A 25,785-nucleotide genomic window follows, 5' to 3' on the forward strand; every position below is an offset into this window, starting at 1 on the left:
TCTTAAACTGTTGCAATCCATTTGGTGTAGGTACACCCACAATAGCATTAGGGAAGGTGTCCCAGGACAGTGATAGTGGCATTTTATTTCAATGTTAGAATGGTGAATGTCTATCTAATGAATTGTTAACTTATTTCTCCCACATGAATAAGCTTTTCTGGATCAAACTGAATTCCTAATTCTTCAAGAGCTGAAATTGCATTCAGAGATGACACTTATTACAGTGCTGGTTAAAAGAAAGACTGTAAATGCTAAACATCTTCACCAAATGGTTCAGATACAAGAGATGCTGTGACTGGTCTTTCTTCTAGTTACTGCATTTGCTTTGCAATGATTGCAATTAGACTTTCCGTCAGGAGGAAGCTGCACTCACAGCTGTACAATGTGACAAGAAAAGTAATAAAATCGGTGTTTAAAAGCATTGTGTAAAAGGGCAATGCTGTGGACAATGATAGTGAATAACAAGGCCTTGTTAGTCAAAATAGTGCATTTTCGAAAAAATGATCATGGTATGTGCTCGGTTTGGTTTTTGTATAGCCCTGGTAACTTCATGAATGATTTATGTATTTTTACTCCCAAGTCCCTTTGCTCCTCTGTCTCATTCAGAATTTTATTTTCTAAGATGTAATCTCTTTATTTTCTTGTCAAACTGTAATATCTCACATTTATCTCTGTTGAAATTCATTTGCCAATTATATGCTCATTATGAAATTTATTGTATTTATGTATTTATGTATTTATGTAATTTGTTCCTATTTTCCTCAGCATTAACTAATAAGCCCCCACCCTGTCGCAACAAATTTGGTGTCATTTGCAAATTTAGAAACTGTAGTTTTGACTCCTAAGTCTAAATTTAAATATAAATTGTAAATGGTAATGGTGTCAGCATTTGTCCTTTGGAACACTACTGAACACCTTTTATCATGTTGAATAATTCCCCTTTTCTCCAAATCTATGATTTTGGTCTTGGAGTCAGCTAGCCATCCATTTTGTCATTTGACCCTGACTGCACACGCTGTGACCTTTTTAATTAGTTTTTTACATGCTGCCTCAGTGAAGGCCTCTTGGAAGATCTAGATGAATAACATTTACTGCATTATCCTTGTCAACTCATTTTTTTTTACAAAACAAAGTAATGGAATTGGTCAAGCAAACTTTTCCCTTTTGAAATCCATGGTGATGATTCATTACTGTATTTTAGATTCTATATATTCCTCTGCTCTCTCCTTCAATATGGTTTCTGTTATTTTTCAGCCCAATATCGTTCAATTAGAATTGAATTCCAAATACAGAGAGGCAATTCCAATGCAGTTCTTCACCATGACAACTCAGAACCTAAGACAGGAGGAAGGAGTCTTAGTGTGTTGTCTGTTTCTAGCAGTTGTACAGCTTTAGTTAGTGCCCAAAAGAATTGGGACTTTCATTGTCCATCTGTACTGGAGACTAATAACAGCTGTCATATCTCATTGACATAATGTAGCGTTGCATTAATTGAAACAAGAGGGCCAAGGTTGAATTTCAGTGCCTGGACATCAGTAAATGTCAAAATAATGAGACTAGATGTTGACTTGCCTAGTTTCCAGAATTATATTCTTGGTGTAGCTACCAGAAAACTCCATGATATAAATTTATCACAACAATGAATAACCTACAAGGAATAATTACAATTAGAATACCTCTTGATCCCCGGTAAAGCTTTAATCCAAAATAATAGGTAATCAGTTTTGCAATAAGTATATTTTTACCTGATTATTTTCATGATGCTATTTAATGCAGATTTGGTAGTTTCAAGATGCAACATAATCAGGAGCAGCTTGTCTCATTATTGGGTTTCCTGTTTTGTTTTAAATCCACATTCAATTCAAAACATTGATGTATTTAGTCAAGGGTTCACAGATTTTTTTGGAGTGTGGGATAACCCAGATGGATTAAAATTAAAAGATATGTTTGATGTAATCCACCTCAGAGGAGCAAGTCAATAATAAATGTTTGCAATTGTTGCTGCTAAGCATACTGCTAAACTGGATTGATGTGCATCTTAATGATCAGATTTAACCCGAAACTTGGAGGACTTGTTTATTGGCTCCTGGGGAAAGAAACTGAGAAAATCTCTTCACTGTAGCAGAAGGAGCATCTGCTCTAATAGGATCAGTTTGTCAGTCACTTTTTATCAAAACAGATTCAACAAAGTGATTTTTTCAATAAATGAATCCCATAACATGCAGTTAGTGACATTACATTATTTTTAGATTAGATTCCCTACAGCGTGGAAACAGGCCCTTCGGCCCAACAAGTCCACACCGACCCTCCAAAGAGTAACCCACCCAGACCCATTTCCTTCTGACTAATGCAGCTAACACTATGGGCAATTTAGCATGGCCAATTCATCTAACCTGCACATCTTTGGACACTGGGAGGAAACCCACACAGAAACGGGGAGAATGTACAAACTCCACACAGACAGATACCCAAGGTTGGAATCGAAACTGAGACTCTGCTGCTGTGAGGCAGCAGTGTTAACCACTGAGCCACCATGCCACCCCAATTAGCATTGAACATTGCGCTGTTTTCTTTCCAGATGACACACAGCCCCTTTGTGTATATAATACTTTGTGCTATTAAATATTTTGGCTTTTTTGATATATTTAGGACAAGCCTGAACAGTTTGCAAGACAGGAGAATTAATGACATTATTCCGAAAACAAGTTGCCCTGCAATGCCACGGTTCCGTTTTTCAGCAGTTGGGTGTAGATGGGTGTTCTTGCACTTCTGCTCACAATGGGTGCGGGGTCAAAAGTGCTGCCCACTTGATGTCAATGCCCGACAACTTGAACCAGTTTTGACTTGCACCTCATTCAAACGTTGTCAATGAACTGCAGGGGTCAAGTGGGCAGGAGACAGGACCCAGTTACAGCCACTGGGACAGAACAGAGGAAATGGGACAGATTGATTGTTGAACTCATTGGGTGTGAAGGGCTGGAAGGGATGTGATCCAGAGGGACTGCCATTGTGCTGGAGTTTACCTACTGGAGCACTATTGCTCCTCTGGACCATTAAATTCCTCAGCCTTTTTTTTCCTCCCCCAGCATTTAGCTGTTGCTTTTAAGGATGACCCCATTGAACACCTGATCTAAAATGTATGGGGGCAGGGCAACACAAGACTTTGCATAATTTGTGAAAACATCTGCTTGCTGCCTTTGGAATTTGGCTGAGGTACCCCCTCAACCCCTGGCCATTTTTTTTAAGCTGAGAAATGGAAAGATGGCAACGGAAAAAGTGTGACTCCTCCCCAGCCTGACACCCCAGACCCAGAAATCATGAATAGGGAAAATGAGGATTGTATGTGGGTGTGCAAGATGGAAGCTAGAGTAAACGTTAAGTTCATTTTCATTCCTAGGTGTAAAAAAAAGCAATATTTGGAAACAAATGTACTGGTCATGCTGGGTCTCCAATTTGATGTAAATAAGATAAGGAAGATCAGTATGTGTCATTTGTGAATTTTACTGCTTTTTTTCTCTTATCTTAGTGTGCTGTTTTTTAAATGGGCCAGTGTCAGAAAAGCAAATTGCACTAATTTTCTTTCATTCAACTGGCAGTATATCCAGTTTGGAAAGGTTTTGTTTCTTTCTATGGGTTAAATATGACCATGACTAATGTTCCAGGCAAGTTGAATTGGAGAATTGTCAGGTGGAATTGAGGGAAGAAGCCTCAGCACAGGAAGAAGTTCTAAGTTACAATTCTGTAACATTTTTTAAAATTTTCTTTTCAGTGGGAAGAAATCAGCGGAGTGGACGAGCACTACATACCAATCCGTACCTACCAGGTATGTAATGTAATGGAACCCAGTCAGAACAACTGGCTACGAACAAACTGGATTCCTCGGAACTCTGCCCAAAAGGTTTATGTTGAACTTAAGTTTACGCTGAGAGACTGCAACAGCATCCCTTTGGTGCTGGGATCCTGTAAAGAAACGTTCAACCTCTATTACATGGAGTCTGATGAAGATCATATTGTCAGGTTCAGGGAAAGCCAGTTTGTAAAGATTGACACCATTGCTGCAGACGAGAGCTTCACCCAGATGGATCTGGGTGATCGAATCCTCAAGCTGAACACTGAGGTCCGTGAGGTTGGGCCAATCAACAAGAAAGGATTTTATTTGGCCTTTCAGGACGTTGGTGCCTGTGTTGCATTAGTGTCTGTGCGTGTCTTCTTCAAAAAGTGTCCTTTTATCACAAGGAACTTGGTTATGTTCCCAGACACAGTGCCTGGAGTAGACTCCCTGTCTCTTGTGGAGGTGCGTGGTTCCTGTGTCAATCATTCCAAGGAGGAGGACCCACCCAGGATGTATTGCAGCACAGATGGAGAATGGCTGGTGCCAATAGGGAAATGCCTGTGCAATGCTGGATATGAAGAAAGAGGAAACACGTGCCAAGGTAACAATTAGTTGAGCTAGAATTGGGAAAATCTCCCAGTCAGCAGTTTATGAATTATTTGAACCCATTTCAGAAACATGTTATCAGTTTCAACAGATTTGCCAACCCCCTTTGTTTATAGGATAATTTAACACATTAGTACACAGAAATTTTAGCAAATTCATATTGTGTCACCCTCATTGGGTTGGAATTTATCTTTAAAATTGATTGTATTAGAATATTTAATTGCATTTTTTTTCTTCTATTTACAGTCTATGCAGTATGGATAAAATTGATTGTGTTTTAATGTTTTCAGCAACTTTTGAGCCCCTCTTGCTCTTTCTTTGAATCTGTTGACATAATTCCAGAAGCATAAGGGAAAAATACAATTGAATTTTATAATAACCAAGTGTTGCTAATCCTAGGTCACACTTGGCATTTTTACAGAGTTCCATTTATTCATTTCTGAGAGTTGTGGGATCCCAAATGTCATACTTTGCTGTGTGAGTGCACTTGGCAAAGCAATGCAGGAAGGTTATTGATTCTCATGTATTGTGCACGTTGAATCCTCATGGTTACCTTGGGATATCAAGTACTGCTCTTTGTTACAGTCTGTGTGGGCTACAAGTGTCTGTCATGAGGTTGTGCTTTGATCTAGTTAAGTGTTGATCCTTGCCATATTTTGACAATGCATTTCTTTAGAATTGATTCTGTAAGTCAATGATACAAAAACATCAAAATGTGTGTTTGATCTATCATTCAGACTGCATAGACCAAAATACTTATGAGCATACTTTAATCAGATTCACTAAAACAGTGAATTCTTAATAAATTTTTTTTGTACTTATTGTCTCATTCAAAGTACTGGCATACTGATAAGGCAAAGGTATTTTGTTTAACTTTGCACATAACTGGACTCCAGGTTCATTCAAAGAATGCCAAAAAACCCATTAAAACCTGACTGATTTTACCCTTATCCCATTTCCTTAGCAATATCGTGAAATGAATGTTCTTTAGTGTAAATACACTTCAGCAGATGTTTGGAGTGGTTAAGTAGAGCACATTTAGGCCAAGCCATTAATAATGTTTTAAAAGACACGCAGCATATTGTGTAAGTAGTGTATGGGATAAGTATCAAATCTGCTTGACATTCTCATGGATTTTTTTTATGTGAGAGAGTTGTTTTGTCAAAATGTTTTAATTGCATGTCTCAATTCATTTGTACAGCAAATAATTGAATAGATGTACATGGGTAATAGAAATTAAGAGGATTTCACTTTTTAAGTGTGTTTGCTCCCTCATAATTCTTTATCCTTGACAGAAGGCTCTTTGAAGTAGAATTATGCTGAGTGTCTTAAAGGAGGCTAAGAACAACACCTTTTCCTCTTTTTCTGGAATGATTGATCTCTGATTCAACCAAAAAATTGGGTACATCTTCAATAGTATTTCAATCCAATTTTCCACACTGGTGCCTGAAATAACTGCACAGAGGCCAGTATCTGGTATCCTGACACCAAGTCACCCTTTCATATGGAGAGTCCCTGACACTGATCCAACTTCTTCAGAGCCAGCTCAGAACCTCTGACACTCCCATTCAGATCTGTCAGCCAGGGTTCCCTGATTGGCCCAGATAAACAGCCCCAGTCAGGGAACTCCTATTCTGAGGTCCACCTGGCTGACCTCTTTACAATCACCACAGTGCCTCTCCCTGAAGTGAATCACAGGATTTAGAAACTTGATGTGATTTTTGAAAGGTGCTAGTTTAAAAGATATAGATAGGATCAGAGATAAAGAATTTCAATTTAGATTTTAACACAGCAATTATCATTTGTTTTGGATATATTCCAAATCACTTGACACTACAATTACATGTTTTAATAAGCATAGCCATTTTGTTCATTGCAAGTTTTCTTATAAATAGCAGTGAGATGAAGGACTAATAAAATGTGTTTTTTTGATATTATTGGTTAAAGGAGAAAAAAATCAACTGGACCTCTTTTTCAAATAATGCTAAGGCTACATAAAAGCCATCTGGATCATCATAGTCAGCTTCATCTTGAGGTCCTGCCTGGAAACAGTGACCCCACACATTACATCTCTCCCTCAGTATGACAGCAGATTATCAGTTAAAATGATGGGTGCTCTCAAACTCCAGACATGGGTTGCAAATCCATAAATCTTCTGATCCACCAACCTCAAGGCTTCTAACTTAGCCAAGCTGACACGAACGTTTACTCGATTGGACTGGACTCAAAAATGTTTGCTATACCTACAGACCTTTATTTACCACTAAAATTACTGGTAGAGAATGATGAGCAATCTGAGCCAAAAATATCGACAAGTGATGACACACTGTAGGCAAGATTCCAAATAATTATGTTATCATTCGAAAATGTGCTGAAGTAATTGGTATATTTAAATTTAAAAACGAATGGCAGGACGAACAGAAGTAATCAAATAGATGATTACAAACACATGCAAATATTACGTCATTAATTTGTGCCAATCATAAATCTGATAAAGTCTAGTACATTTTTCTATATTTTCTTGATGAAGGGCTTTTGCCCGAAATGTCGATTTTCCTGCTCCTCGGATGCTGCCTGACCTGCTGTGCTTTTCCAGCACCACTCTAATCTTGACATTTTTCTATTTTGTCTAGGCAATTATTAATTCCAAATTATCTCAATATCCTGCACCTTATCCCGTCCTGCCTTCTTTCCTGTTATTTCTTTCCTTTGATCATCCTCAAAGCTAATTGAAGCTACGTAACGATGTTGTGTGATGAAACTGTGGATGCTCCATTAACTTTATAGCCTCTTAACCAAAACTAACCATAATAAGGAGAGGCAATTTACAATACTGTGACCAGTGTGTTGAACAAATCGTTTTTAAATGAGTGCATTTGCCCAGCAGTGTGGAAATCATTCGAAGTTATGATTCAGGTTGTTGAAATGACTGGAAAGAGTCACAGGTAGGTAGAGGGCTGGTGCAAAGGAACAAACCTTTTTGAAAACTGAACAAAAGCAATGTCAGTAAAGAGATCATGGAGCTGCAGGTGATGAAAAGGGACAGTCATTTGCTCCAATTTTGTGTGACCAGGACAGTTTTCTCAGTTTCACCTGGTTTTCTGTATTGTATTCCTTACCTGCCATTTGGGAAAAAAAAACAGATATCTCAATCAACAGCAAAGCAATGCATTACACATTCCAGCATCTGTAGTTATTTATTACTGCAATGCTTTCTATCTTCTGTTTCCCACTTGACCCCTTAACTGTTCTTTTCGTTGGGTGAGCTACAGCAGCGTCTGTCGTTGAGTGGAAATGCGGCACATCCGCAACTGTTGAGTGGCAGAATTCTTTCTTGGGTGTTTTTGAAGGACCCATTATGTTAGTACTTCTAGAGTGTGCTTAATAGAGGCTAATAATGGATCATCTTTCATAGCAATGACAGCTGAGATGGTAACCTCTGGCTCCTTCACTGGTCTGCTTTTCAAAAGTAACAGCAAAGAAACAAAATGGAGAATCCAAAGCTTGCACTTGAACTTTAACTGTAATTTTGCAATGCTTCAGAAAAGAGAATGGGGTTGTTTTCCGTTTCGTCCTCTCTCTCTCTCGTGCGTCTTTCAATCACGATAAGGTTCACTGTTAAGTACTACAACAAACACTGAAGAACTGCAAAAAGTTGAAATCAAATTGAAGTAGCTACCAATAACAATACCATAAAAAACTTTGCATCCATAGAAACCATTTAATATGTGGCCAAACAACATTGCAAGAAGCTTGGAAGTTCAAATCTGTTTTCTCATGCATTTTCCCATGAAGTGCCACGCGGTTTAACATATTGTATGAAGCTTTTCCAGAGAGGCTTAAGCACTGCTCAATGCACCAGTTAGTCTAAACAATTCAAAAATGCAGTGCTAATCTGAGAAAAGAAAATGGGTTAGATGCGTCCAGATGTTTGCAGCTTTGGATTGCAGGAAGATATCCATCAACTCCGAACTAGCTCTTAACAGAAACTAGGAGGAGGCTACACACCTCCTGTTGGCCATTAAAGAAAATCATGGTCGAATTTTTATATCGACTCTATGTTGCCACCAGTTCTGAGATCCCTCTATTCTCTTGCTGCCCAAGGACCCTTGCTCTCTGTCTTGAATATTCTCATTGACTTGAGCATAGAGAGCCCTGGCATAGGCAGTTAATATTAAATAAATACAGAAAATGTTGTGAGTGCTCCGTAGGTCTGACAGCATCTGTGGAGGCAGGCATAGAGTTAAGATTTCATGTCAATGACCTACCACCAATTCACAGATGCTGTCCAACTTATTGAGTCTTCTCAGCATTTTTTTAAAATTTCAGATTTCTAGCATCTGCATTATTTAACTTTTGGATTAATGCTAAAGGTGTAATTTTGTGTCACTAATGTTATGACCAGTCAAATCAATCGTGGGTCAGGTATGTCAGTATAAAGAGTCAAGCTTTACAAATGCAGTCCTCAACATTAGTATTGCCTTGTTAAAAAAGAGTAAACATAAATTAAGACAGGTTGCAATGCCAGTCTTCTAGTCCTAAACTTGCATTTTAAAAGTGATCGACAGTTAGCTGAAATTTACCCATATTAATTAAGTTTAGAGCTAGTTTTAGAACATAGAGCATAAAACATAGAACAATACAGTGCAGAAAAGTTCCTTCGGCCCTCAATGTTGTTCCAACCTGTGAACTAATCTAAGCCCATCCCCCTACACTATCCCATCATCATCCATAGGCTTATCCAAGGACAGTTTAAATGCCCCTAACATGGGTGAGTTAATTACATTGGCAGGCAGGGCATTCCAAGCCCTTACCACTTTCTGAGTAAAGAACTTATCTCTGACATCTATCACCCTTCAATTTGCAGCTATGTCCCCTTGTACAAGCCAACATCATCATCCTTGGAAAAAGACTGTCACTGTCCACCCTATCTAACCCTCTGATCATCTTGTATGTCTCTATTAAATCCCCTCTTAGCCTTCTTTTTTCCAATGAGAACAGACCCAACTCCCTCAACCTTTCCTCATAAGACCTTCCCTTCAGACCAGACAACATCCTGGTAAATCTCCTCTGCACCTTTTCCAATGCTTCCACATCCTTCCTGTAATGGGGCGACCAGAACTGTACACAATATTCCAAATGAGGCCGCACTAGCGTTTTGTACAGTTGCAGCATGACATCACGGCTCCGGAACTCAATCCCTCTGCCAATAAAACCTAACACACCGTATGCTTTTTAACAGCACTATCAACGTGGTGGCAACTTTCAGGGATCTATGTACATGGACATCAAGATCCCTCTGCACATCCACACTACCAAGAATCTTTCCATTGACCCAGTATTCTGCCTTCCTGTTATTCTTCCCAAAGTGAATCACCTCACATTTATCTGCATTGAGTTCCATTTGCCACCTCTTAGCCCAATCCTGCAGTTTATCCAAGTCCCCCTGCAACATTCTTTCACACTGTCCACCACTCCACCGATTTTAGTGTCATCTGCAAACTTACTAACCCATCCACCTATGCGTGCGTCCAAGTCATTTATAAAAATGACAATCAGCAGTGGTCCCAAAACAGATTCTTGTGGCACACCACTAGTAACCGACTCCAGGCTGAATATTTTCCATCAACCATCACTCACTGCCTTCTTACAGAAAGCCAGTTTCTAATCCAAATTACTAAATCACCCTCAATCCCATGCCTCCATATTTTCTCCAAAAGCCTACCATGTGAAACCTTATTAAAGGCTTTACCAAAGTCCATGTATACCATGTCAACTACCCTATCCTTCTCAAAACATTCAATGAGGTTTGCGAGACACGATCTGCCCTTGATGAAACCATGTTAACTAACTCCGATTAAATTGTTGCTTGCTAGATGATTATAAATCTTATCTCTTATAATCCTTTCCAAAGCTTTTGCTACAACAGACATAAGGCTCACTGGTCTATAATTACCTGGGTCATCTCTGCTGCCCTTCTTGAATAAGGACACAACATTTGCAAACCTCCAGTCCTCTGGTACTAAATCTGTAGACATGACAACTCAAAGATCAAGGCCAAAGGCTCCAACATCTCCTCCCTGGATTCCCAGGCAATCTTCGGATAAATCCCATCTGGCCCAGGGGACTTATCTACTTTCACACATTCTAGGATTGTTTAAACCTCCTCCTTAGTAACCTCAATCATTTAAAGTCTAATAGCCCATATCTCAGTCTTCTCCTCGACAATATTCTCCTTTTCCTGAGTGAAAACAGATGAGAAACATTTGTTTAACACCTTTCCGATCTTCACAGGGTCCACACACAACTTCCCACTTTTATATTTGACTGGCCCTATTCCTACCCAAGTCATTCTTTTATTCCTCATATACCTATAGAAAGCTTTAGTGTTCTCCCCTATTCTACGTGCTAAAGACTGTTCACATCCCTCCTTGTTCTTCTTAACTCCCTCTTTAAATCCTTACTAGCTAATCTGTAGCTCTCCATTGCCTCACCTGAACCATCTCCTCTCAACGTCACATAAGCCTCCCTCTTCTGCTTAACAAGAGATACAATTTCTTCAGTAAACCATGATTCCCTTACCTTATCACTTCCTCCCTGCCTGACAGGAACATACCTATCAAGGGCACTCAATATCTGTTCCTTAAACCAGCATCACATCTCGATTGTACCCATCCCCTGTATTTTGCTACCCCATTCTACCCTCCTGTCTTGCCTAATCACACTATAATTGCCCTTCTCCCCATCAATAACTCTTGCCCTGTGGCATGTACCTATCCTTTTCCATTGCTAAACTAAATGTAACTGAATTATGGTCACCCACTCCAAAGTGCTCACTACACTTAAATCAAACACCTGGCCTGATTCATTACTAAGTAGCAGATCCAGTGTGGCCTCCCATCTTGTTGGCTTTTCAGTATACTGTGTCAGGAAACCCTCCTGCACACATTGGACAAAAGCTGATCCATCCGATGTACTAGAGTTATAGCATTTCCAGTCAATGTTGGGGAAGTTAAAGTCCCCTAAAATGACCACCCTGTTCCTTTGACTCCTGCCCAGAATCATTTTGACAATCCTTTCTCCAAACCAGCTTGCTGTCTGCCAGCACATTCCTGTGACCGTGAAATCCTGTCAATGTCCTCCCTATTCTCAACCTTCTGTGTACTGGAACTGCACCTCAGGTTCCCATCCCCCTGCTGAGTTAGTTTAAACCCACCCGAACAGTTTTGTTGCAGGAAATTTGAATTTGGGTTATCCTGTTTAAGTGAACAACTAAATTGATGGAAATTGGATTAGAAATACATTCTGCAAATTGTCCTGTGCAATTGCTTGAGGTTGAAGCATTGAGGCTTTGAAAGACTCAGAACTCTGGCCCCGATGCTGAGCTTTTTAAATTAAATTTCAAATATTGATGTAATTCTGGCTGCTTGGCCTAATTTCTCCCTTTACTCAATTCATTGTCCAGACCTGTATTGTTAAAGCAAAGGTATCTAATTCTGGTCTTGCATAGTTAAATAGCAAGACTTTCTGTTCATCTCATACAGATTTGGGCAGGTAGAACACTCTGAAGTTTCAATAGGAATCTGAATGCTGCCCTGAATCAGGCAGGTGGAAAGGAAGATGAAAGGCTAATTCATCCATCATTAGCATCTCAAGCCTCGGGGTCCCATCTCCATGCCTGACCAAAGGCTGCTGTTTTCTAAAGCCTGTCAGTGCGTGGTTGCACAATGATTGTTAGCAGAAGATTGTGAAGGTGATCTGAAGAAAACACCCCTGGCATTAAGATGGCATACATACATTCCTTGTGGAGCCCATCAAGACTGGGAGACTTATGAAGCATTTGTTAAGTCATCAAAAAATCTTGGCATCCAGTCCTGGTTCTACTTTAAGACACTGTGAGGTTGATTCAGGTATCTGAGAATTCCAATATGCTGTATAATGGTTCTAGTCATCATATGAATCTTGGTAGAGTGTTGTTGAGCTGGTATTCTCCAAGAATGCACTGCTTTCATCAGCTTGGCTCTACTTTGGCAATTGCCTTTCATATGTAAAGAGGGTGAATCTGAAAGACATTGACTCTTCTGCTGCCTCTCATAGTGGGTTTGGTGGTATAATTGAATCCTACCATTTTCCTGCTTGTACCAGAATAAATTTCTGGCAGGATACCCTTTGCACTCCGCTGCCCACTGAGGCCCTTGACCTCTTAACAGCCTCACCTCACTATCGTAGTGATCAGAAGCAGATAGACCTGTCACTAAATGGCATGCGCAACAGTTTGAACCATGTAATCAACTTACCATCTCTCTGGGCTGTCTTACTGCCCTCTTTCTATTGCAAGCGGATAAAGGCATATTCCCAAACTTCCACCTTCTCTGTTGAATGGATGAAGGGTTAAAGAAGTCTGTTATAGAATGGCAATTAGCAACAACCAGGGAGTGAAGCACAACATGAAAGTGTGAAAAACTATTTCACAGCTTAAGCTCTGCAGCATTTTTGTTGCCAGTTCTTGTATCAGTGTTGAATTTCACTTTGGGTTTCATTTTGCTATTTCACAATGGTATATGCCAGCAATCTTAACTTTGTACAGTGCAGAGGTGAGAAATATGCAGAAAAGAATCCTGAGGACCTGATTTGCATCTCATTAGCTTTTACACATGCACACACTCTTGAGGAGGCACTTCCTGATACTCATAGCACTTTTGTTGGAAAGTCATTATAGCCAAGAATGAGAGCCTGCCCAACAGCACATTTTTAAACAGCTGTTGAAATATGATGGTAAACCTGTGGATTAACACTGAAAGTAGTTATTGTTAACTGTGAAATAGCCGCAGAGGGTGTTACAAATGCTAGGTTAAACGTGGAAACAGGCATAGATCCTTTGCATCTTTGAGTCACTTCTATTGTTCATTAAGGTTGTGGTTGATCTATCACTTAACATCATACCCACCTTTGTTCTGTATCCCAAACATTATAATCACCCCTAAAACTGACTTGGAAGTTAATTTGATGTTATATCATATATACTTAAATTTAAGAAAGACCATTCCACAAGGTACAATGTTTGTAATAATTTTAGATTACTTATAGTGTGGAAACAGGCCCTTCGCCCAACAAGTCCACACCGACCCACCGAAGCGCAACCCACCCAATTCCATTCTCCTACATTTACCCCTGCCCCTAACACTACGGGCAATTGAGCATGGTCAATTCACCTGATCTGCACTTTTATTTTGGAGTGTGTGAGGAAACCAGAGCACCCAGAGGAAACCCACACAGACATGGGGAGAATGTGCAAACTCCACACAGTCGCCTGAGGTGGGAATTGAACCTGGGTCTCTGGCACTGTGAGGCAGCAGTGCTAACCACTGTGCCACCCCATAATTGTGATCCAACAATCCAACCAGTGTACAAAAAGCAAAATATCAGTGTTAAATAAACACTTTTACCACTAGTATCTATGCTGCTGGCAAAAATATTAATGTCTTGGTTTAATCACCTTGTATTGTGTAATCAAATTCAACATATCTAATGAAAATTATTTTTGTGTGAGATAATATTGGAAACAGAAGTCTTCAACCATCCACCTGGAGACCACACAAGTCAGATTGAATCATTATTATGCAGATGAAGTTGAAAAATTGGTTTAAAACTTCAATGAAAATTAGTCTGTGTGATGTTGATGATCATAATAAGTATCGGTTTGGGTGCAATGTGGTACTAGAATCCATGGCCTCAGTTGGACATTGAAATATTTTGCCACTTCGGCATAATGCATTTCCATGGGCACTGAGATTCAGTGGCTGCAATGGGTTACTCCCTGAGAAGAAATGTATTTAAAAATTCCTTAGAACATCGGCACGTGCATAAAATTGGCAGAGAAGACCAACCTAAATAATTCGGCAATGTACCACATTACTGTAATTGAAAAAAAAACGTTGTGAACCAAAAATGTTTGTTATTCCCTTTATAAGGAGGCTCTCCACATGTCACCAGTACATATAACACACTTGTTTTGAAGATTATTAGGGAATTAGTAAATATTATTCTTCCTGTTAAGTTTTGCCAGGTGCCTGGAAATCAATATGTGATTCTAATGGACATTTGAAATGTGGCAGAGATTTTTGTTCAGTCTTGTATGGAAAGCTTAATCGACAATCTGGAAAGCACATTATAAGATAACCATAATTATATCTTCATAATATGCCACTCATCACGCTATGTTAAAGACATTGAAAGAAAGACCCTGGGACAAGAAACGTTTTTTGAAGGATGGAAATCGTTATAAAATAAATTGCCCAATTACTGTGCGATGTAATATATCTCATATGTTCATTCACCAATTTACAAATTAGACAATACAGAATATGACCTCCCTATCATTTTTTAAAAATTTCTGACTTGAGTGTCTTAATGTTTTTTAAGTAAAGATTGTGAGCTGGATATTGAATTCAAAAGATTAACTCGAAATGGGAAGAGGGAGATTAAGATGTTTTCATCATAAGCAGTGCAGCTATCATAACTTGATTGTGCATTTTTAAAAATTCTAAATGGTAATGTCAAAATCATTAACCTGCTATATTTTTGAATTGCTCTTTAATTGTGAGAAAATTAGGCACAGTAATATTTGTGATGCTTATGAAGCGAAGCTGTTTTCTGTTTCTTGTTGTTTACCTTAAGGAGTGATATAAGATGATGTTGTGATGGCCAATTGAAAGAAGATCTACATAATGGAATACTCTAAAGACCACAGAAAGTGAGAGATCACTTCTAAGGTGGCAATAAAGAGGAAAGGGTTAGGGTAAGCAGCAAAACTAGATTTTTTTTTCCTTTTCATCACATCAAAGCATTCCTCCTTTTATTGTTACTAAGTTTGTTATATCTGTTCCTTCAGAGCAATGCTGTTAGTCTGTGCTTGAACAATACATGGTTGTTGTGTGGTAAAACATGTAATCTGGATTCCCCTTTTCAGCAGAGGCACTGCTGGTGAGCTATTGACCAAGGATCTGATGACCAGTGTGGGTTTGCCAGCAGACAGCAGGACATGTGACTGTGATGGATGATTTTTCCCCTTCACCAGCAAATGTGAATGAGCGAAAGTTTCTGTGGCCTTTTGGATCTTCATAGTATTCTCTGTTACAATAATGAATAATTGAAGCCCCATCCTTATGAACTGAATATTTGCCATACTTGTATAATAAATATTTATCTGCAAAAATAAATGAAGAAACTGTGGCAATTCTGAAAGGTTTTGGGTTACTTAAGCATTAATTGCTCTGTTTAAAAAGAACTGACAATTTGCAATTGTTAAAAATCAAGGCTTCAAGATTCAAGGCACTAGCTTTCGGAGCACTGTTCTTTCATCTTCCTTGACCTGATGAAGGAGCACCGCTCCGAAAGCTAATGCTTCCAAATAAACCTGTTGGACTATAACCTGGTGTTGTGTGATTTTTAACTTTGTACACCCCAGTCCAAAACCGGCACCTCCACATCATATTTGCAATTGAACTGTAGAACCTTGAAGCCTTTGGCTGAGAGAAATTAAAATAGAAATTGCTGGGAAAACTCAGCAGGTCTGGCAGCATCTGTAGAGAAACAGAAGAGTTAATGTTTCAGGTCCAGTGACCCTACTTCAGAACACAGATAGAAATTGGTTTGTGCATTTTGCCAGGAATGACCTCAGTCCCGGACAGGCAATGCTCGAAACTCATCACATTTTGACCTCTGGCCTCGTTTTAAATGAGTCTGGCCAACTTCAGACTCTTGCTGGGTGTCTACAGACCATTTACTGGTTAGACACCATTGGATTTTGAGTAGCAGCTCAGTGGCAATCAGGAGGGTGCAAACCAAAGTCAGCGGTGGTCTTCAGCACTGGACTCCTGCTTCTCCCAGCTCCACATCCGGGTCAGAAAGTCTTTGTTTTATATCAAAATTTGTTTGACGGTGCGCCTCCAGTGATCACTTTAAGAGTTCACCAATATTGGCCGAGGAGCCTCAAACAGGTCTTGGCAGTAGGGGACAGGGACAGAATTCGTAACCCTGGTGCTGCTCTGGGCTTGGGCCCCCATCCCCATCCTGAGCACAGTGGGTGCCCACAAAAGCCTGTGACCTGGTTTATAAGTCTTTTGCAAAGATGCCTGAGATTTGTTTTAGGCATGGTCCAGGAACATCTCTCTTTCTGCTTTGACTGAAGTATGCAGCTTAATTCCATTCCAGAATATTGTACACATGCATTCGACTAGATTGAATACTTCAGTGCTCATTCTCGCAAGTGCCAGATCAGTTGATTAATAGGTTATCTTTTCCTGATTTTTATTTCAGATTTATTGTAACAGAACCTGTAGTTATATTGTATCACTCTGGCACAGTAGTATAGATAAACTATATTGCTTTGGCATCGAAAATTATTTTATCACTTCATGTAGATGTTGAAGGGGACCCTTGAAGCAAACTAACCAAAGTTGCTTGTTTTCACTTCGGCTACAATTGCAACATTTAAGAGGCATTTGGATGGGTATATGAATAGGAAGGGTTTGGAGGGATATGGGCCGGGTGCTGGCAGGTGGGACTAGATTGGGTTGGGATATCTGGTTGGCATGGGTGGGTTAGACCAAAGGGTCTGTTTCCATGCTGTACATCTCTATGACTCCATGACAGAAAATGCTGTTTATTAAAGGTTCACTATTGTTGCAATCTGAAAGCAAAATCATATTAAATAATTTATAGATTGAAATAAAGCAAATCACGTCTTTTGACTAGAATTGGTAGTTGTTAAAAATCTTGTGACCGAGAGGACAGAAGATAATTGGAAAGGTGGATAAAATTTTCACTTGCTATGGTACCGTTTTTGTTTTCTTTGCATTATGGGCAGCGATAACGACAGTTACAGGTACAAATATTCCCAAGTGGAAAATAGTTAGATCACAGCTTTCGATAGTTATGAAACAGGGCTGTATATAGCCTGGAGGAATTGTCACATTGATGCATAGCATGATAATGGTCAGACAGCATGGATATTAAAAGGATGATAACGCCAGTAAAAACTTACAAAAACACGAGACAAGAAAAGCCCTGATGGTCAAGCCAGCCCACCTCCCATAATTATATTTAAAATTGAGGTGAGATTGAAGTGTCACCTTTGTCAATGATACTCTGCAATCAATGGACCAGAAGGATATGTAGAGGCTACAGTTTGGATGATAGGATTGTCTTGGATTAGTTCATGGTCTGTATCATTGTGATCAGATGGGAGAAAGAGTACACCAGCTGACAGCAGTATTTGGTTATTTTGCCTTCCTCGGTCTTCGCACTGGAGTGCTTTGGTGACATTTTCTAACACTTCCCATGATTAAGACAGTGAATGCACAATTTAGAAATAGGAGTCAGTCATTTAGCCCTCATTTCTGTGCTGTATAATAAGATCATGATTGATTTAGTTGTGACCTCAATCTCACACCCGATAATCTTTTATCCCCATGCTTACTAAGAATCTACCCACCTCCTTAAAAATATTTAAAAGACTCTATTTCCACTGTATTTTGAAGAAAAGTTCCAAACACTCATGAAACAAAAACAGAAATTGCTGGAGAAGCTCAGCAGATCTGGCAGCTTCTGTGGAGAGAAAACAGAATTAATGTTTCAGGTCCAGTGACCCTTCTTCAGAAGTAGTGCAACCATCAGTAGGGTCACCAGATCGGAAACATTATGCTGCCAGAACTGCTAAGATTATCTTACACTTCCTATTTTGTTTTAGATTTCCAGCAACTGCAGTTCTTTGTTTCATTCCAAAGACTCATGACCTTCTAAGAGAGAAAAAAAAATCACCCATCTTTAAAGGGGCGACCTTTAATTTTTAAACAGTGATTCCAAATTCTTGATTCTCCCATTGGAGGTATTATCATCTCCATGACACACCTGTCACGCTTCTCAGGATTTTATAAGTTTCAATCAGGTCATCTCATACTTCTCTAGTCTCCAGCAAACACAGATTTGTGGTTGTGTGTCAAACAGACAGGATGGTTGCTGGCTTGATCTGCACTGTGTGGTCAACTCAGTTTCTTTAAAGTAATTTCAGTGCCCCTCATCTCCCAGTCTGCTGTCTCGAGATCCATTGAAAAGATGTTATCCTGACATCTTTTCTAGTGAACCCCAACAGTTGTATATTTGTCGAGTTGTAGGCTTTATATGACCTTTGCTTGGCGAATTTGGTAGTACCCACTAATTGATATAATTATAGTAAATATCTATTAAAAAGCAAACCAACTTTAATTCAGTCTTATTATTCAGAGCCATAAGGATCTAATCTCCCTTTCTATTAATTTGCAAATAATTCCTCCTGATGAAGAAGCAACACTCTGAAAGCTAGTGCTTCCAAATAAACCTGTTGAATGATAACCTGATGTGTGATTTTTAACTTTGTCCACTCCAGTCCAACACCGGCACCTCCAAGTCATTTAAATCAAGCACACCAATAAAACATTGTGTTTGAATACAGGACTTTCCCTCATCTCCTATGCAGAAATGCTCAGCTCACTAAATATATTCATTTCAGTGTTATACAGCAAGAGAAGATGGATGTACGTTTAAGAAATTTAAAGAAATCTAATAAGCTGAACCAATTAACCATTTTGTGACCTAGTGATTCAAATTTTGTGAATGAATAACTGTGTAAAACTGCGAGTTTATTTGAACTTGTTAGGGCACGAGATTTAGGCAGAGATTTCTTGTGCATGTTATCATTCAAAAATATATATGTAAATGAGGTCCAACTTACAGCTTAAACCTAAGTCTAGATAAGCTGGAAAGAAAATGAATTTACTGCAACAGTGCATCTTACTACAGGACGATCTGAGAATTTTTTCCACCTTAACATGCTAATCATTACTGCTGCCCCCTTTATGTGACATTCATAAAGCTGGGTCGTGTAGAGTTAACCAGGAATGAATGAGCAGACAGGTTATCTGATAATTATTGTTAAAAGTGCAGGCAATATATAAAAAATGTCAAACTCTAAAGTATGTGCAGTGCTGTGTAGTATGTAATTTCATCTTTTGCAGTACTCAGCCTTACCTCTTGCACAGATGAGTGATGTTAGGCTATTTTAGTAACAAAGGCGAGATTTGTCATGTTCATTTGGTGTTATAAAAATGCCGGCATTCCCTAGAATATGCTTCTCGATCTGATACCCTAACCACAGGATTCCTTGGTTTCTACCGCAGCCTGTTATTAGAATGTGTTCCAAATGCAGGGGGTGGGAAGCGTGGAGATGAATGAATTCAGAGCTTAGCAAGGAATCCTGGAGTCATAATCCTGCAGAAAAGTTTACACTATTAGACCCTTAGATCTTTATATTTTAGATTCTTTGAAAACTAAATCTTATTTTTTTGTCTTTTGCTGTGCTCTAGCTTTAATCTCTTTTGTAAGAGAAATGCTAGGAAACTGATTCCACATGTATTTGAATTAATTTTTTTTATTGGCTTGGCCAGTGAGAAGGTATTAATCCACTCAAAGTGCAGCATTTAATTACTAGAATAAAACACTCGATTCACGAGTGAGCTGTTAAATCCAGTGAAGCTGGAATAGGCCATGTTGGAACTGGGACCTGTGCCCATTTAACAGAATGGTATTACTGAGGTTGGAAACCTGATTAACCTACTGTGTTTAATTACTTTAAGCCGATGGTAATTAAACTTTATGACCGGGAATCACTTACTCGGTTGTCATAGGCGGCATAAAGAATGCACATTGGGTGCATTAAGCTGGATTTGAGCATTCATTATTGACTCATTTGCCTCCCCAGTCCTGTTACCAACTTGTGTGGACTTTTATAGACTCAATCCCCTGCAGTGATATGAAGGCACAAATTACCATGTGCAATGTGGTCATGCAAACCTTTATTGCAATGATGTTAACATGTTCACTTCTTAAAGGTAATAATGGGGAGAGTGTTTATTTCGAATGTGTTACACATTATTAGAATGCAACTGACCAATCTGGGGCTAAATATTCCTCAAATAGTGTAAGTCTGTAGATTGAAGGTGTTAACTAGGTTCAAGCAGTGGCACTTCTCTGTCTGGACCAGAAGGTTATATGTGACACTGCCATTCCAGGATTTGACTTAGAAATTGGAATTAGAATGAGTCCTCTGCTAAAACTTCTTGATGTACAACTAATATTTGTATAAGTCAGCTAATACTCGTAAGTGTTAACTGACATGATGAGAGAAGCTCTGTCCATCAGAATGTAAAAGACTGTGCCTAGACAGAGCCAACCAGATTTCTCTGTCCGAGAGGTTCTGTATGTGCTCACCAGAGTTTATAATACTTCCATTGGTGGTTCTTAGAGCTGGAAGGAGAAATGTCTGAATTTTAAATCCAGGATGGATATATGACATCGATAATAATCCCTGAGAAGAAAGATGAAAAATTTTACATTTTAAGAGAAAGAAAAATGTGTTGAGAATCTGTGGAAGGTGAAAATCACTTCACAAAGCAAGCTGACATTGTTGAAGTTATTTTAAAATATTGGAAAAATCAATGGCAAAAATGGCAATTGTTAATAATTTTGTTAAATGGCATTTCCTTCAACTATTTGAATGTTTAAAAGAGCACAAAATCTGTAAGATGAAGGAAAAAGCAATGCAAGTTAATAGTTTTTCCTTCCTCTTGAAAAGAAATAAAACGATACTTTTTAGTTTAAATGTTGCAACATTCTTGAAATGTTCAACAATATTTGTCATCAGAGATAGCTCGATAATCCTAAAATAAGTGTATTCATTGAAATTAATTAATATATTTGGCAATGTACTTACCCCGAAGGTGCTTCAGGAATGCCATCACAATCAAGAAACCAATATAATTAAGAACAAAAATAGAAGTTGCTGTAAAAGCTCAGCAGGTCTGGCATTTGCTGGATAATTCTGAGTGTGCAAGGAATTACACTGACAATCAATTTAGAATCATCAGTGGTGCTTGCACTGAGATACATTTGTGTGTGGAAGGCATATATAATAACAGGATGCTGTTCTTTGGAGCTATAAAGAGCATGTATACATAATGCATTTCTTTTGATTTAATTACATAGCTCCTCATCAGTCATGGTTCATTTCTCAGGGCAATCACCTGACCAATCAAAGTTGATCTGCCTGATTTAAAATTTAAACAAAGTCTGAATGTTAACTATCAATCAGACTTAATAGATGCATTCTCCATGACCTCTAACAATTGTATTTTACTTGCCAACCAATCAGCACTCTACTCTCATGCAGTATAAATATTGGTTTTCCCCTTGAATGGAGTATTCTTGTGAATGGTCCTGATGAGTGCAAGGCAAAAGCTTTTGACAAAATGTGTCTATTTTCAGCAATACCAAAGTCCATATTGGTGAACCAAAAATCACAGCAAACAGCTTATTCAAGTAAATTGTGAAATGATTCAAACAGTTACTACTTTGGAAAAGGGACCTTAAGACGAAGGAAAATTGTGAAAGCTCACTGGCTTTCCCTGTTTCCAGCACTTTTTATAACTTACTTATGAATTTCAAAGCTGAAAGGAACAGGCTTTTATCTAAGGAAATTTCAATTGGTTTCTGATTTTTATCCAACAGTTTCAATGCATTTATTGAATAGTAGCTCATTCAATCTTCCTACAGTTGTCTAGTCTGATGAGCTTATGTAAATTGTGTCATAGTTGGCTGCTTTGCCAATAAGCCAGAAGAAGTCAAGGCTTTCTGTCACTAACAGTGTTAGTGCTTAATTCTGCATGCAGAAAGCCATTTGATGTAAATCAAAGCCTTTCTTTGCATTTAGCAGCATTTGTCAGAAGCAATAGAAGTAATTTAGGTGATATTTCAAAATAAGGTTGAGTTAATGTCTATGAGGAATAATTGTCTTTTGTTCAGTAGCAGAGCGACAGATTGTTTAAGCACAGCCTGTGATCTGCCATTTTCCGCCTCAGACATTTAATATCTCCCCAAACATTTAAGCGATCAGCTAACTTGATTTATAACTGTTGAGATAGCGCAAAATTAAAAATTAATTAATTTGAATGAATTTGTAATCAAGTGGACAGGGCTGAGCTATAGTTATGCTAATAGGCTATTCTGTTCACACTTCAAGCCAGCTGATCCCCAGAATATGTGGCGGCTGCAATGTGCACAACTGACAAATGGAACTTGGCTCAGGGGAAGGGTCACTAGCTTGGTTGAAGGCCTCCTGGGCCTCAACTGCAAGTGGGATAGAGGCTTGTTGACAGTGTCTCACTGCACAAAAAAGAGAAATTTGACACCAACTTCCTGACAATGCCAATAGGTTAGAGACTCAATCAATAAGTGAAGATGAACCAATCAATAGAAAGGCTTTCACTAAATCTAAGCATTTTGCTGGGCCATAGTAGACTATGTAACTACAGCAACACATGTGCAACATGGACCAACTGGTGCTGACTGCACTTTTTTTTTTGCAAATGCCACTTCCAGAATTCCACAAAAGAAATAATTCCCTGCTTAATGACTGCCTTCAGATAACGTAGTGTCAGGAGTCTCCAGTCAGCTAAAATAATATTTACAACAATAAAATGAAAGATGAAAAATGAAATATGTAAAAAGAAATAACTTGATGCTTGAGAATCTTTTTTTAAAATTTATGCTTTGGTTTATTTCAGCTTTGGTTTACTGTTCTGTTGCTCCGTGTTTATGTCTGTTATTTCCTTATTTATTAAAAAAGTTAGTGCCTTGATCATTGCAAGAAATCAAAGGAATATACTGTTTGATGCAATCCATCAGTCTTGGGAACATACAACATACATTTTAAAACAATAAAGTTCTCTAATGAGATAATATTTTGTGTGTTGAATCCAGTACTGACTGTGGAGACATAAAGGAGACTTGCAAGTTGTAGGGACTGTTCTGTGAAGAGCTGCAAGATTGATTGTGTGTATGCATCTGGTATTTTCAATTGTACTTGACCATATAGAGGGCAAAAAGCATACATAATTAGAGTTATCCTTTATAACATAATTTCACACATTTATTGAGCTAATAACACTGTTTCAGTTTTAATAAGACTGAACAAGAAACCTTTTTTTAAAAAAGCACTCAACGCAACAGCTGCTAAGATAGTTGAACATTTGCAACACCGTACATCACAAATTCCAAAGCCATGAAAATATAATTGGCCTGTTCTGAAAAACCCCATCAGAGGCAATCATCTGGGATGAGTGTGAATGAACCATCTCCTGACTTGTTTGTAAAATGTCCAGTCAATCATTTGCATAGTCAACTGGATGGGAACAGTTGAGTTGATTCTATACAATGGGATACAATGAACTTGCTCAGTCATAATTGAATCATGCTTAAATCATGGAATTGAAATCAATGTGCAATAATCATATTCGGACCATTGGTTAGTTGGTGAGACAAGATTGTATGGTCAAGATTAAAGTGGTGCTGGGAAAGCACAGCAGGTCAGGCAGTGTCCGAGGAGCAGGAAAATCGACATTACGGGCAAAAGCCTTTCATCAGGAAGATTGTATGGTGATGCAACCAACCTTCATTTGAGATTAAGAAGGTGATTTCTCATGGCCACAGAACAGAATCTCCCTCTCTCTCTGACTCTCTTTTCCCCCTGTTTTTGGTCCATGCACTCATGAGGGGCACTGTTTTAATCCAGCAGCAGACCATCTCCAGATGGCAAGGTAAATTGTCTTTCAACATCGGTTCACTGATTCATTGCTAAATTCAGAGACAATTGTGTCCAGCCTAAAACAATCCGAGTTACCAATCTAAAAGATCTGTGTAGGCCCTCTTGTGCTGTAGAGTGTCACTACCTCTGACCACGAGGCCCAGGTTCAAGTCCCACCTGTTCCAGTGCTGTAGAATAACAGGTTGATTAGAAAAATAGGTTATTAAAAAATCTGTGCACCATTGACTTTTATTGCGTATTCAAAGTCAATTTGCCTGTCAGCCCACTTTATGTGTATGTATATGACAGTGGAAGCTTTTTAAATTACTTTTGCTTAGATCGGGTGTTAAGTACAATAAATATTGGTGGTGAAATGAAGAGAGGGAAAGTGGGTACCCTTCCTCATCTGGTCACAAGAGTGTCTACATGTAACCATACTTGAAAATGAACAGTGATTTTTAGCACCAAAAATAAATCTTTAAAGTAGGACAAGGGAACACTGTTTGATTCTAATAAAAAAAGGTTGTCACAGTGATTCTTTAAAATGCATTAACATGCCTTCAATTTGCACTTAAGCAATATAACTCACCATTAATATAGAACAATAACTTTCACCTTTAATGGACGTTTAACATTGCCTGATACTTTATAGGAATATAGTCGGACAAATCGTCACTGAGTAAAGGAGGAAGATATTGCAAAGTGTAACTGAAAACTCTGTTGAAGTAGCATGTCTTCAGGGGATAGTCTCAAAGGTGAAAAGAATGCTGGAGAATATTAGAGTTTGAAAGAAGGGCTTCCAGAGCTGAAAACCCAGTCGCCAAAGGAAGAGGACACTGGACAGACAAGCAACCAGAGTTGCGAGATATTTACAGTGGCTTGTGTTATCACAGGGCAGGCCAGTATCTGTAAAACAAAAGCAGCTGCTTAGCTAAACAAAAAGCTGTGTTAGAACTGCAGTGTAACTGATCCAGTGCATGTTTGTCTGAGAGAGATCCTGTTTCTTTGGCATGAATGTTACTGAAAATATCTGTGGGAAGTGCACTTCCAACAAATGTGCAGCTAGGCTGGAGTAGAGAGTTGTTAATTACTTCTGTAAACTAATAGTGAATTAAGTTGGAATTTGGTCACGCTCCATTGTAATAAGAACATCTAAAATGTTCCTATTCTTTACTGTAACTAAATTGTTTATAGACATTGTAAATATGCCCATTAAGTTATTCTGTAGGATGTAGATGTTGAACTGGTTAAGAGTAAACATAGATTATTGAACATAGAACAATATAGCACAGGAACAGGTCCATCAGCCCACCATGTCTACGCTGACTGTCTTGTCATTCTAAACTAATCCCATCCACCTGCATATGGTCCATATCCCTCCACTCCGTTTGTTCATGTGTCTGTCTAAATCCCTTTAAACATTGTTATTGTATTTGCTTTTACTACCTCCCCTTGTAGCACAGTTCAGGCACTTACCATCACGGATGTAAAAAAAAACTTGCCTCAGACATCTGCTTTAAACTTTCCCCTCTCACATTAAACCTTTGCTATTTGGAATCTAACATTTCCACCATTGGGATACAGACTCCGATTATCCACTCTATCCATGCCTCTCATAATTTTATATATTTCCATCAGGTTGCCCCTTGACCTCCAAAACTCTAGCAATAAC

General features: G+C 38.7%; 1 protein-coding gene across 3 annotated transcripts in view; it reads left to right on the forward strand.

The window, feature by feature from the left end:
• The window catches only part of epha3 (eph receptor A3), a 244,779-nt gene that overhangs the window by 56,074 nt on the left and 162,920 nt on the right, over positions 1–25,785 (forward strand). For all 3 annotated transcript variants that reach the window (XM_043701195.1, XM_043701197.1, XM_043701196.1), the window contains exon 3: positions 3,770–4,433. In XM_043701195.1, the coding sequence (XP_043557130.1) occupies positions 3,770–4,433 (664 nt within the window). The remainder of the gene's footprint in view (positions 1–3,769; positions 4,434–25,785) is intronic.

Source organism: Chiloscyllium plagiosum, chromosome 12, assembly GCF_004010195.1.
Source record: "Chiloscyllium plagiosum isolate BGI_BamShark_2017 chromosome 12, ASM401019v2, whole genome shotgun sequence".
Taxonomy (NCBI): domain Eukaryota; kingdom Metazoa; phylum Chordata; class Chondrichthyes; order Orectolobiformes; family Hemiscylliidae; genus Chiloscyllium; species Chiloscyllium plagiosum.